General features: G+C 43.6%; 1 protein-coding gene and 1 long non-coding RNA gene across 6 annotated transcripts in view; both read left to right on the top strand.

Moving 5' to 3' along the window:
* Positions 1–4713, top strand: part of LOC122557946 — an 11533-nt gene extending 6820 nt beyond the window's left edge. Inside the window, exons 2-3 of the long non-coding RNA XR_006313985.1 lie at positions 2928–2930; positions 4703–4713. This is a non-coding gene — a long non-coding RNA (uncharacterized LOC122557946). The remainder of the gene's footprint in view (positions 1–2927; positions 2931–4702) is intronic.
* LOC122557945 (N-acetyl-beta-glucosaminyl-glycoprotein 4-beta-N-acetylgalactosaminyltransferase 1-like) overlaps positions 1–14627 on the top strand; it is a 667804-nt gene that overhangs the window by 457246 nt on the left and 195931 nt on the right. For all 5 annotated transcript variants that reach the window (XM_043706193.1, XM_043706198.1, XM_043706197.1 and 2 more), the window contains exon 8: positions 12021–12099. In XM_043706193.1, coding sequence (XP_043562128.1) covers positions 12021–12099 — 79 coding nt within the window. The remainder of the gene's footprint in view (positions 1–12020; positions 12100–14627) is intronic.

Raw genomic sequence — 14627 nt, 5'->3', positions numbered from 1 at the left:
CTGGCAACATCTTTGTAAATCTTTTCTGAACCCTTTCAAGTTTCACAACATCTTTCCAATAGGAAGGAGACCAGAATTGCACGCAATATTCCAACAGTGGCCTAACCAATGTCCTGTACAGCCGCAACATGACCTCCCAACTCCTGTACTCAATAGTCTGGCCAATAAAAGAAAGCATACCAAACGCCTTCTTCACTATCCTATCTACCTGCGACTCCACTTTCAAGGAGCTATGATCCTGCACTGCAAGGTCTCTTTGTTCAGCAACACTCCCTAGGACCTTACCATTAAGTGTATAAGTTGGAGGTGGCGGAACTGGCAGCTAACGATCATTTGGATGTAGATGATGGTGGGATGGTAGGTAAGGACAAGGCGGACCCTATCACTATTGTGGGAGGGAAGACAGGAGGAGAGAGCTGGAGTATGGGAGATGGGTCAGACCCGGTTGAGGGCCCTGTCAACGATGGTGCAATCCTCGATTGAGGAAGAAAGTGAACAGTTTGGAAGCTCCCTTGTCAAAGTTGGCATCATGGGAACTCATGCAATGGAGATGGAGGAACTGGGAGTATAGAATAAAGCCTTTACAAGAAGTAGGGTGAGAGGATGTTTGGTCAAGGTAAGTCTGGGAGTCGTTGGGTTTCTAACGGATATTGGTAGCCAGCCTATCCCTGGAGATGGAAACAGAGATGGAAACAGGTGAAAGAGAGGCTGGAATAGAAATTGGAAACAAAATTGATAAACTTTTCCAGTTCTGGTTGGGAGAGGGAAGCAGCAGCTGATTTTCTACACCCTTCTGGACTCAATCCAAAATTCCAAATTTCTAAATTTTAGCTGATATGCGGTAGAAATCAGTTTATTTTTTGTTTCAGAAGAGTTTTGATCAACAGGCTTGTGCTGCTTTCGGGAAGTGTTACTGCTCATCAACGTGTGAGTTGGTAACCATTCAAGTTTTCAGTGCTCAGTGTTATCATGCACCCAGTTTATAGGCAGATGTCGTGTGAAATTACCTCTCCTTGAAGAAAATATGTTTGGCCTTAGCCAATTTCCCTTCCTACTACTCTAACCAGTACTCCCTTGGTTCTCCTATTGCTCCTAAAGCCTTGATGCCCCACTGTTTCTCCATTGCTTGCAGTGAGCTTGATGCTTCCCAGCTTTAGAGAACTAGCACTTCAACTTCCTGCCCAGACATTCCCATTCAGCTCCTAATATGAGCAATTTCCAGGATATGAGCAATTTTATTTCAGTCACCAATTCATTCACTCCTCAGACGGATTGAAGTGGGTCAGGTGGTCATATACATCTTTTGTTTATTCCTTACTGAGAGTTGGGCCATCATTTATTGCCCATGTTAATTATCTTTGAGAAGGACTTGAATAGTTGCATAATTGAACTGCTGCTAGTATAACCAGAGTACAAATCTGGTGCCTGGTTTTGTTTTTCTGATTTGTCCAGTCATATTCCTTGGAGGTTTTCACTCCATTTGGCAAACTGCATGGCTTGATGGATCATTTCAAAGGGCAGTTAAGATTCATATGTGGATCTAGTCCAGATCAGGTCAGCACAGCACATTTCCTTCCCTAAAGGACAGTGGTGAACCAGGCACGCTTGCCTTCATTGGTCTGACCTTTGAGTAAACAGGTTGGTACGACATGTTGTGGTTATCCGAGGATGTTGGTGAGGCCTGTCCTGGAGTACTGTCTCCAAGTTCTGGTTGCCCTGTTTTAAGAAGGATATGATCAAGCTGGAGAGGGTTCAGAAAAGATTTACCAGGATGTTGCCTTATAAGGGTTTGACTTATAAGTTTGACTCATAAGGAGAGGCTGGATAGGCTGGGACTTTGTTCACTAGATCGTAGGAGCGTGATCTTACAGAGGTTTATAAAAATCTGAGTGGTGTATATAAGGCGAAAGGCAGGTGGCTTTTCCCTAATGTAGGGGATTTGAAGACTAGGGGACTTAAATTTAAAGTGAGAGGAGAAAGATTTAACAAGGACATGAGGGGCAACGTTTTGACACAGCAAGTGGTTCATGTGTGGAATAAACTTCCAGAGGGAGTGGTGGGTGTGGGTACAGTTACAATGTTTAAAAGCCATTTGAATAAGTACATGAATAAGAAAAGTTTGCAGGGATATGGGCCAAGCGCAGGAAGGTGGGACTAGTTTAGTTTGGGAACATGGTCAGCGTGGACTCGTTGAACTGAAGTGTCCTTTTCTGTGCTGTATGAACTCTGATTCTATAAACTGTGTCCTCATTTTCTTAAAAGTGTTCTCAGTGATCTTGACACCTTGGCTTTATTGCTGTTTCCTGTTTGCTTAGACTTTCTCTCAAGGTGAATGACTGATTGATGTTTTCAGAGTTTAACATCAACAGATGTCACTCAAGATTATGCACGTTTTTCATGGAAATTACGTAATTTCCCATCAGCCCTTACAAGAAATGATATCTTCCTTTAAATGGATTATTAGTTTGGAAAGCATTTGAATTTCTCCAGAACTATTTCATTAAATCAATATTACTGAGATCCATTTCCACAAATATTGAAATGCTGGTGCAGAAATTGTGTACTCCCAAAGTCATTAGCATGTCAATAAAAATAATCCCTATAAATTTACACATGAATCCTATGCTTTTAGATAAATGTCATCCAGATTGCGTTCTCATTGAAACAAATAAATTTGCATGAAGACTTCCCATCCTAATCACAGAAACAGAACTCAGCAGGACTGTAATGTGAATGTGTATATGCTTCCAATTCTAATTTGCGGGCATAGAAAGAATTCAGTGTAAGACAGTCAGTGGGCTACAGGGCTATGTGCAGGGACTGTTGTGACTGAGCATCATTGTGACTGGACAGGTTGGATGCATAGAATGGATGAAAACGGTTTGGGGCCAAATTCAGGAGGAATAGAGCAACAGCAATAAAGACAGGTAGTGTACAAAGCCAAATAGAATGGGCATCAGCTTGCTGTTATGCCACAGGGTAAAGCACTGGAAAGCAAATCACGCAAGTTTAAAAAAAGTCTCAAAGTGTGCAAAGCCCCCAATTTTCAGGTCAGATCAATCCAGGTTAACAGAACGCTTGGGACCAGATTTCTGCACTCAACATGAACTGTTATCTATTACAAATAAATAAACAGATTGTAACCACAGGTAAACAACAGGGAATGCAGTTCAATGGTTCTCTGAGACAATAGTTCTGCTTGTTAGGATTCTCTATTCTTCAAGCTCTCTTCTCCAGGTTCCTTTCACTTCAAAGATACAGCCACAGGTTGGAGGAGAGCACTCAGTAACAAATTCCATTTTATCCACTGCACAATGAAATTGGGTTAAGATCACCACAACCAATTCACTTTGGATTGGAACAATTAACAGGAGAAAGTGACACATTCTGTGTGTTTGAGTTGGTTAACACTCCACAACCCACTTCACCGAACTGATTGTTTTAATGTTATTTCTATCCAACGTGTATAGAAAAAATGTATACGTGAAATGTCTTTCTTGAATCACTCACTGATCAATAGATAGAAGAAAGTACAATATTAGTATTTACCCGCACACTCAGGACAGCTACTCAATCTTTCCCCCATCTTCTTTAATTCTTCCACTCTGTAAAACTATCCAATGTTTATCCAATATCCAATGTTGGATGAGCAGAAATTTCCTCCAATAAAAAACTGAGAAGACTCTTCCACTTCCTTCCACCCTTTTCAGCAAACTCCATGGCTGAGCTCCCAACTCCAGGAAACTGTCCTCAAAGCTGGAGAAGACTATTCAAACTGTTCACAACTTTGGTGTCATGTTTGACCTCATAAATGAGCTGAGAGATAAGTGGAAGAGATCTGGGGCTGGGGGGAAAACAGCTGAGAATGCAACAGATAGATGAAGGGGGTGATGGTGATAGGTCGGATGGAGGTTGGAGTGGATAGGCGAGAAGGAAGGTGGACAGTTAGGACAGTTCAAGAAGGCGGTGCTGAGTTGGAAAGTTGGATCTGGGATAAGGAGAGGGGAGGGGAAACTGCTGAAATCCTCATTGATCCCACGTGGTTGGGGGACCCCAAGGCGAAAGGTGAGGCATTTTTCCTTCAGGCGTTAGGTGGTAAGAGTTTGGTGATGGAGAGCTTATACTCAAAACGTCGATTCTCCTGCTCCTCGGTTGCTTCCTGATCTGCTGTGCTTTTCCGGTGCCATGCTCTCAACTCTGATCTCCAGCATCTGCAGTCCTCAATTTCTCCATCATAAATGAGCTTCCACCCTCACATTCATGCCATTATTGAGCCCCATTACATAATTTCACCCCTGCTTCAGTTCATAGCTGCAAACATGTTCAATCATGGCCTTGTTCTCTCATAACAGGACCACTGTATTGCACTCCTGCTGGTTTCTCATATCCCACTGTCCATAATCTTGAGCTCTTCTGAAACTCTGATCCCTTGTTAGGCAATGCCTCAATTTTAAAATTCTCATGCTTGTTTACAAATTCCTCTATTATCTCACTCCATTCTATCACTGTACTGTCCAGTCATTGGAAACATCTGCACCCCATTGACCTCTGGTCTCTTGAGCACCCCAGTTTTACTCACAACATTATTAATGCTCATGCCTTCGCCTCCTGAGCCCTAAACTCAAGATTTTTTTTTCTCGCTGAGCTTCTCGGTTTCTCTTTTCATTTAAGTTGCCCCTTAGAAGACTCCTGTTTGATTAAGTTTTCAGCTGTATGTTCTAACGTCTTTTTATGACCTTCCGTGACTAATTTTGCTTTAGAATTATCAAGTGATCAAGCACTTTGGGATGTTTTATTATATCAAAAGAGCTTTATAAATGTCAGTGCTTCTGTAACATGGAGCACATCTCTGGGCACAGGCAAATTGTGAGTGAACTCTTTTCCCAAGTTTTGCGCTTTTGTGTTATAAACCTCAGAAGCAGGATGGAAAATGCTTCAGGATTAAGAATGTGACTGATGAATTCTAAAGTATTCCCAGATCCATATCTATGTAAGGAGTCCTTCTCTACCATTGTTGGAGTCAAGAGTGTGGTGCTCGAAAAGCACAGCAGCCCCTCATCAGGAAGGGGTTATGCCCGAAATTCCTCAGATGCTGCCTGACCTGCTGTACTTTTCCAGCACCACACTCTCGACTGATCTCCAGTATCTGCAATCCTCACTTTCTCCTACTGCTTACAGCAAATGAGGGAAAAAAAAACTGGCTTTCTTCAGGCTTTAGGTATTTCACTGTAGAGAAAGACATGCCATCTACCCTTACGCAGTCTGAAGGCTCCTGCCTCTATTATTCACACCCAGAAGCTAATTTACCCAGAAGCTAATTTACTCAGAAGCTAATCAGAGTAGTCATCAGGCTGAGGGCCATTGGCATTGCCAACTAGTCACAATTCCACAAACCAATCAACAACTTATTATGGGCAAAATCTCACTTTGTACACAGATCCTGTTGCCAGCCCATCGACAAACAGCCTTCCCCCTGTGGTTGTATAAAGCAGCAGTGTTATTAGCTTGAGAATAAGAGGTTTTAAAGCATAAAGAAAACACTATTTGTGCTTAAAGTGCCTTCTTCAAAACAATTAGGAAAGATACTTGTGAAGCTTCATTCTTTTTAAAGCTACTGTGTGTCAGTGATAAAATATGTCATCGACATATTGCTACAATATAGTGCTAAATCAATCACAGCCATGTTTAGTGTAGTACTGCATACAGTTTTGGTCTCCTTACTCGAGAAAGGATGCACTGGCACTGAAGGGAGTGCAGAGGAGGTTCACTGCGCTGATGCCGGAGTTGAGAGGGTTGGCTTATGTGGAGAGATTGAGCAGACTGGGACTATACTAATTGGAATTTAGAAGAATGGGGGGGATCTGACAGAAACATATGCAGTTATGAAGGGAATCAAAACGATAGAGTTTGTTTCCACAGGCAAGTGAAACTAGAACTAAGGGGCATAGCCTCAGAGTAAGGGGAGCAGATTTCGGACTGAGCTGAGGAGGAACTGCTTCACCCAAAGAGTTGTGAATCTGTGGAATTCCCTTGTCCAGTGAAGTGATTGAGGCTACTTCGTTGAATGCTTTTAAGGAAAACATAGATTTTTGAACAGTAAAGGAATTAAGGGTTCTGGGGAGCAGTTGGGTAAGTGGAGCTGCGTCCAGGTGAAAGAGTAGCCATGATCTTCTTAAATGGCAGAATGGGCTTCAGGGGCCAGATGCTCCTGTTTCTTACATTCTTATGTGGAGGGTTATGTGAGACTGTGATGTACAGCATTCTTCAGGCTTGGGGGTCGCAATGTGCAGGGAAGCTTTTAACTTTCTATAGCCTTGAGTTTAGAAATTGCTGAAATAATAGCTCCTGTGAAAAAATAGTTTCACTTCCCTCCACCTAATAAAATATATCGGGGTTGGTAATAAAGGGTGCAGCTCGATACCTTTGATAGATTTTGAGGAGAGAGCTTTACAGTCTGTGCCAACTATGATGGACAACACCAGATGTATCTTTTTGAAGAAAAAGTGGAATATCAACCTCTACCAAAAATCAAGATCAGAGTGGTGCTGGAAAAGCACAGCAGGTCAGGCAGCATCCGAGGAGCAGGAAAGTCAACATTTTGGGCAGGAGCCCTTCATCAGACCTTCCTGATGAAGGGCTCCAGCCCGAAACGTCGATTTTCCTGCTCCTCGGATGCTGCCTGACCTGCTGTGCTTTTCCAGCACCACTCTGATCTTGACTCTGATCTCCAACATCTGCAGTCCTCACGTTTGCCTTATCTACCAAAAATACATCAATCTCAGTCTCGTGAACTTTAGTTGTCTCAGCAGGCATTTTTGGGAGAGGTTTCCAGATTACTGCTACTCCTTGTGTGGGAATGTGATTTCCCTGCTAAATGGCCTAGCTCTAATTTTGGATATCGTGTTCCCTCATTCTCGATTCCTCCACCAGAGGAAATGTGTTCTCTGTTAAGAGCGGAGTATGTTAATAATCATAGAATCTCTACAGTGCAGAAAGAGGCCATTTGGCCCATTGATTCTGCACCGACACTCCGAAGAGCATTCCACTCACACCCAGCAACCCCATGTGATGTTTTTACCATGCCAAGCCCAACTAACCTGCACATCCTTAGGCATTACACAGCAACCTTTAACCTGGCCACTCCACCTAATGTGCACATCTTTGGACTGTGGGAGGAAACCCACGCAGACACAGGGAGAATATGCAAACTCCACAGGCTAACCAATGAGTTACAATGCCACTAAGGAACCAGGATGACACCTCTTGACCAGCAGCCATGAACACTCCAGGAAGCAGCAGGCTAGACAGAAGGTATGCACATAAGTTGCTTTGTAACTCCAAATGATGATGATTTCCAAGTAAATCAAACCTATGCTACTATCAATCCAGTATGAGAGTGTTAAGGAGCACAAGAATATGACATGTATCTACGTTATCAAATCCATTTAATATTTTAAAATCGCCAGTCAGATTGCCCTTCTAAAATTAAGCAATTAGAAGCAAATTTTACACAAATTGTGCTCATAATTTAACAGGTAGTTTTCAGGTTCAGGTCAATTATTCCACAACCCATATACAGAACGAATCTCCTTTTTCTTTCTCCAGTGAACTATGGCAAGCCCAATTTGAGAGCAGTGTTTTTTTAAAAGCTTTATACAACTGCCATTGTCTCCCAGCACAAGTTTAAAGCTTTCTTTTATTTATGAAAGCACTCTTTTTGGGCAGACAAGGTCCATCTTGTTGGGCCAAAGGGCCTGTTTCCACACTGTAAGTAATCTAATCTAATCTAATTTAAATTTCTGAACTGAAGTTATTTTGTATCCTACGTTCTTCGATGAACCTGATCTGTGCTTCAGAATAGAACACTATTTCACAGCATTACAATTCCACCAAAAGACACAGTTTTTATAGCTTAGTTCGTTTACGCCTTGTCTCTTTCAAATGGGAAGGCTGGTTTAAGAGGCATTGTGCAGTGATTAAACTACACCTGTTTATTACACTTTAATTTCTCTCACCATCAAACGCAATTAAATCCAGAGTTAAAGAACAGCATCCAGGGACTTTAAGATGTTCCCAGTCAAATGGTTCTCACTGCTATTAATTCAAGTTCACTTGCACTGATGCGCATAATAAGCAATTTTTAACTTGAAGTTGATGCAGGCACTGGCAGAGAGCTGAATGAAAAAGAGAACACGGGGGCAATCAGCCCTGTCCCACTGCCAGCCAGACGTCTTAGAGAAACAGATTTATTGACTGTAGGCTTCAGACTTCAATCAGTAACTTGCTTTGATGTTGATTAGTCTTCGAGAAGCTGCCGCTCCAAAAGTGGCCTTCTGTTTAAAAGCGTGACGCTGGTAGGCCTACATTGCAGTATGGATTGGCTGACAGCTACAATCCAATACTATCAGTGCTCAGCAGAAACTTCAGTGCAGTCGGCTGTTGCAGTTATCCAAATTGTAATCGATTTTGTCTCAAATGTCATGTTCTTAAAGGTTATGGTTATATTCACATGGCAGTCCCATTGGTTTTCAAATTTCAAGTTATTTTTCCAGCGCAAAACCAAAGCTCGAGTTCAAGTTTTCAGAATTGCGGTTGAGACACATATTGTGCTATTGTGTTAACTTGTGTGACATCTGACTCAAAAGCTCTGGGAATTACTTGTGCTCTTGAATCCTCTGCTCCTCACCAGTCCCATGCTTTGTTCTCTAGATTTGTTGTTTTCTCTCCATCATGGTAACACCTCCTTCTGGCATTCATTTGGTACCTCACCCAAGTGGCAATGCTTTTCCTTTAATTGGTTGCTCCACCATGAAGGAAAATACAGCTAATAACATAGCTGAGCTCACCCAGTGTCTGCACAACTGACCGGGGTACGAATTCCTCCTGTTTTTCCTTCATGGGGTATGTATTGATCACTGAACCATGCAAGGAATGTGGAAGAGATCCATTTTCAAACAGAGTGAAGCGTGAGCATGTGGACGATTGTTTTGATCATGAAACCACGCCTGGCTACTCAGTAGAATCTTGCTTCCCAGTTTCCTCAATGGGCTATTCTTGGCTTTATTTTTGTTTTTGGCACATTGCCAGGAAAAGTAGTGGCAGACCCCAGCAGTGACAGACCCCAGCAGTGGCAGATCCCAGCAGTGACAGACCCCAGCAGTGGCAGACCCCAGCAGTGGCAGACCCCAACAGTGACAGACCCCAGCAGTGACAGACCCCAGCAGTGACACACGAGGTTGAGGGAAGAGACAATCTAGTCATGCTACGTAATGAATGGCAGCCATCAGAGTTGGGATCAGACCATCCTGAAGAAACAGCACCACGGCATTCAACGGCAACTCAGAGGTGCAAGGTAGGAGTTTCACAGTGTCTCCCTGACTCTGCAAACCTTTAAGACGGGTTGCGCAAACCCAGATCTGGAAGTTGTGTCCCTTTTTGGAACAGGTCTAGTTTTGCTGGCATGGGAGGATGGTGGAGGATGAGTGATTCACAGGAGAGGAATCTCTAATCCTGCAGAGACATTGAAACCATTCAGCTTTTGCCAGGGCCTTGGCACGCAGTATAAAAGTCACCAACAGATGGAGTTGTTGTTAGCACTTTATAGGGCAGACAAAGACCATTTAAGTTTCTTAGACTGAAGCTATTTTATATCCTGCATGATTTGGAGATGCCGGTGTTGGACTGGGGTGTACAAAGTTAAAAATCACACAACACCAGGTTATAGTCCAACAGGTTTAATTGGAAGCACACTAGCTTTTGGAGCATCGCTCCTTCATCAACACAATCACCTGATGAAGGAGCGTTGCTTCGAAAGCTAGTGTGCTTCCAATTAAACCTGTCAGACTATAACCTGGTGTTGTGTGTGATTTTTAACGTTATATCCTGCACACTTCAAATATTAATGGCCCTTGTTTTCTGCTGGCCTGACACTTGTTATTCCTGTGGAATTCCCATCAGAGCATGTTCTGAAGAAATTGCCCAGCAAGGTGAAAATTCAACTCGGCAATTTTCCTACACCTGGAACTTTCTGGAAGTCTTCATTTTGTGTGGAGAATTTGGAGGCCTCCGCTGCAGTAAAAGTTAAGCTATTGCATACATAGTCAAACTCCTCAGTAACTATTCAACTAGCCCAATACTTAGACTACACGCAGCCCAAATGCATCTTCCCCAGACCATTTACAGCTGCCCCCCCGCCTCAGACCATGACCTGACACCTTTCAGCACCTGACTAACTGCCTACTTAACCGTCCTTCCCCCACCAATGGACACACTTCGCCTTACCCCAATCTGCACTAGACCACCCCTGATCTGTACACAACCCCCTTCTCCTGCCCTTGGACACTCTTGCCCCACTTCCCTGCCACTAAACATGCCCAACAACCCCACTGCCCCAGCTCTGCACCTGATCGCCTTTTCCCCATCCCCAGAGTTGGCCTTTCTGGACACAACATCCACTGCTTGATTTATTCCACTCACCTGGTCTACTCTACACTTAGCACCCTGGCCACCTTTGCATCCTAGCATGCTCCCCATGGTGCTCACTAAACCCTTCCCACTTGATATCCTAACCAGCTGACACCCTATCCCCTGGTGCCCTACATCCTACCAAACTGGTATCCTTCCCTTTTGGCTCTCTTCCTCACTATCCAGCTGGCACCCTTCTCAGCAAGCACCCTGCCCTGTACCCAGCTGACATGCTATCTCTCTTACCCTACCATTACCTTAGCTAAGATCCTACTTCCTGGTACCCTAGTCCCTACCCATCTGCACCCCACGCTTCTAGCACCCTGACGTCACACTTAAACTTATGTACTCGCCCTTATCCTAGCAGCTATCAAAGTGGCAGTCAGGAAGTTTACAAAATACGACAACTGAGTTGCTGTGAAAACAGGGGGTACGGTTTGCCTTTCCCTGACAGTCCTGCTCTGTCAAAGGATGATCAGAATGGAGTTATGGAATGCTGAGTGGAATCTTCTGTCGGAAATACAGAGTGCCCTCCTCTCATTTAAAGAAGGGCAGAGTTGCAGTCTGCATGACAGTGTCACTGCTCAGAATATCCAGGCCACTAACACAGGCTCACACTGTCAAGCGGAGTTTAAAACAAAAACACCCTCTGCTAGGTTGCTGTAGTCGACACTCAGGAGGCTGGAAGAGCACAGCAAGCCAGGCAGCACCAAGAGGTGGAGAAGTCAACGTTTTGGGTGTAACCCGTCTTCAGGATTGGGGTTGTGGGGAGAGGGAGCAGCACATAAAGAGGGGGGAGCAGAGTTTGGGTGGTAATGGAGGAGCCAGAGGATGGTGACAGGCCACGTTGTATCAGTCAGGGAAAAAAAATCCTCCCATCTGTTCATGCAGTTTTGATACAGTTCTTTATTGACATTTCCAAAGGGCTGTTATTATGTCATTGTGAATGCTTCAATAAGTTTCATAAGCGACACTTATCTCAGCATGGGGTTCTGAAGGATTTGTTTTTATAAGAGGTTAACCACCTGAAACTGAAAAGCTTTGAATGGGTGTAATGAATGGGAGATTTTCACTATCAGGCACACATGAGTAAGAGTTGCATAAATTACAAGTTTTCTTTTGTTTCTACATGGCTGTGCCCAGAATAGATTCTGGATGCGTGGATATGGAGGTGGTATAGCGAAATGAGGGGGCCAGGGATTCTGATGGAACAAGTGGGTGGGGTGTGGGTATGGAGCAGCCTTAGAGATGGGTGGGAGATATGGCGTTGTGAGAGGTGATGTCTAAAGAACCTGAGGGAAAACTGACGTAGTCCTCCTAAACAGCCCTGCCTCTGCACTTGCCTACCTCTGTGGTTGCTTATATTCTGCTTCTGGCAGGCCTGATGGTTTCCCAGCCCAGTTTCCCCCGAGTGAAAAGTTTGTCAGGTCTCTAAACCGGGCTGGAGCAGCCCAATCAGGAAGTTTCTGTGACCTGAGCTAGCCACTCTTCAGTAATGAAAATCCAGCTTATACTTCTAAAACGTTGTCTCATCAATGCTTCTCCTTTCTCCACAGTGTTATTTCTGCAAGAAGGTACTACTTTGAGGTACTCCATAAGCAGGATGATAAAGGGTCAGACCATGTTGAAGTTGGGGTAAGTGGCAATAACTTGCTAACTCTCTTGAGGAGGAGCTCATCAGCAGGGTAATTAGTGATGAGCCAAATTAATTCATTGCATCTGCTTAGATTAATGTTGTCAGTTAATTGTTGGATTGCCAAGATTGATTTTTAAGACAATGTTGGAAATGAGTGACTCGTTCTAATGAGCAGGGCCTTTAGAATGGGTTAAAGCAGAGAACTGAGAGCGACAAGGCTTGTCAGTAATTTATGCCTGTTTTAATATGGTCTCATCTTTCTGTACAGTTTTAGTGTCACACTTCATACATTAACTACTTTACATGTGCAAACTGCCAGTTGATTATTGACAGGAAGATCAGTAAGTGAAATGGCTCAGTGCATTGCCATGGTAACAGTTTATATCACCAAGTGTTAGAATACAGGTTGTTAGTGCCATTGCTGAGCACAGAACTGGTTCCAAGTTTGGAATTTGCAGATTTCTTGCAAGGTTAGAAGACATGGCTGGCTGGGAATAAAGCTACAGCATTTGGGTATGTCTCATCCAGGATGTCAACCATTGCCACTACCAACCTTAAAATCATTGTAACTCCATCGCATGCCAACTGGGGTTACTTTCAAGAGTCAAGAAGTAAATGCAGGTTTCTTTGCTTCTGAGTGCCTTCTTTTGGCAAAGTCCTATTTACCACAACACATGTTATATCCATAAAGGGTCCCATTTGCTAGTTGGAACAAGTGACAGCATCTTCTGTGATTGGACGAGTACAAAATAATCTGGACCTTCATCCTTGGAAGCTGGTTTAATGTGGCCTGCCCTCACATACATATCACAACACATCTACAGATGGCCAAACTGAAGATGTTCAGAGAAATCCACGCTTTCTTGAGGTGGGTCAAAGGGCAATACTCATTTGCAACATCATTAAAAGAGAAAAAAACAAATAACTGCTGTTGCTGGAAACGTGAAATAAAAAATAGTAAATGGTCAGCCAGCTTCTGCGCAGAATCAAATAGAGTCAGCATTTCAACTTGATCATAGAATCCCTACAGTGTGGAAACAGGCCATTTGGCCCAACAAGTCCACACCGATCTTCTGAAGAGCACACCATCCAAACCCATTCCCCTACCCTATTACTTTACATTTCCCCTGACTAATGCACTTAACCTACACATGGCTCTAATGCAACAAGGGGTACGTCGGGTTCCAAGAGATCGATTGTGTTAGGGGATTCTCTAGTCCGAGGTACAGACAGACGTTTCTGTGGCCAGCAGCGAAAAATCAGAATGGTGTGTTGCTTCCCTGGTGCCAAGATCAAGGATGTCTCAGAGAGGGTGCAGAATGTTCTCACAGGGGAGAGGGGTCAGCAAGAGGTCATTGTCCACATTGGAAACAATGACTTAGGAAGGGAAAAGGTTGAGATCCTAAAGGGAAATTAGAGAGTTAGGCAGGAATTTAAAAAGGAGGTCCTCGAGAGTAGTAATGTCTGGATTACTCCTGGTGTTATGAGCTAGTGAGGGCAGGAATAGGAGGACATAGCAGATGAATGCATGGCTGAGGAGCTGGTGTATGGGAGAAGGATTCACAATTTTGGATCATTAGAACTCTTTTGGGGTAGAAGTGACCTATACAAGAAGGATGGATTGCACCTAAAATGAAAGGGGACTAATATACTGGCAGGGAGATTTGCTAGAGCTGCTCAGGAGGATTGAAACTGGTAAGGTGGGGGGGGATGGACCCAGGGAGATAGTGAGGAAAGAGATCAATCTGAGACGGGTACAGTTGAGAACAGAAGCGAGTCAAACAGTCACGGCAGGCAGGGATAAGGTAGGACTAATAAATTAAACTGCATTTATTTCAATGCAAGGGGCCTAACAGGGAAGGCAGATGAACTCAGGGCGTAGTTAGGAACATGGGACTGGGATATCATAGCAGTTACAGAAACATGGCTCAGGGATGGGCAGGACTGGCAGCTTAATGTTCCAGGATACAAATGCTAAAGGAAGGATAGAAAGGGAAACAAGAGAGGAGGGGGAGTGGCGTTTTTGATAAGGGATAACATTACAGCTGTGCTGATGGAGGATATTCCTGGAAATACATCCAGAGAAATTGTTTGGGAGGAACTGAGAAATAAGAAAGAGATGATCACCTCATAGGGATTGAATAGTAGACCCCATAATAGTCAGAGGGAAATTGAGAAACAAACTTGTAAGAAGATCTCAGCTATCTGTAAGAATAGTAGGGTGGTTATGGTAGGGGATTTTAACTTTCCAAACATAGACTGGGTACTGCCATAGTGACAAGGGTTTAGATGGAGAGGAATTTGTTAAGTGTGTATAAGAAAATTTTCTGATTCCGTATATGGATGTACCTACTAGAGAAGGAAATCGTGTCTCACAAACTTGATTGAGTTTTTAGAAGAAGTAACGAAGAGGATTGATGAGGGCAGAGCGGTAGATGTGATCTGTATGGACTTCAGTAAGGCATTTGACAAGGTACTGGCTCAAAGGTAGAAGACAGAGGGTGGTGGTGGAGGGTTGTTTTTCAGA

The sequence above is a fragment of the Chiloscyllium plagiosum genome, chromosome 16 (assembly GCF_004010195.1).
Source record: "Chiloscyllium plagiosum isolate BGI_BamShark_2017 chromosome 16, ASM401019v2, whole genome shotgun sequence".
NCBI lineage: Eukaryota > Metazoa > Chordata > Chondrichthyes > Orectolobiformes > Hemiscylliidae > Chiloscyllium > Chiloscyllium plagiosum.
This window is presented reverse-complemented; position numbering and strand designations above follow the sequence as displayed.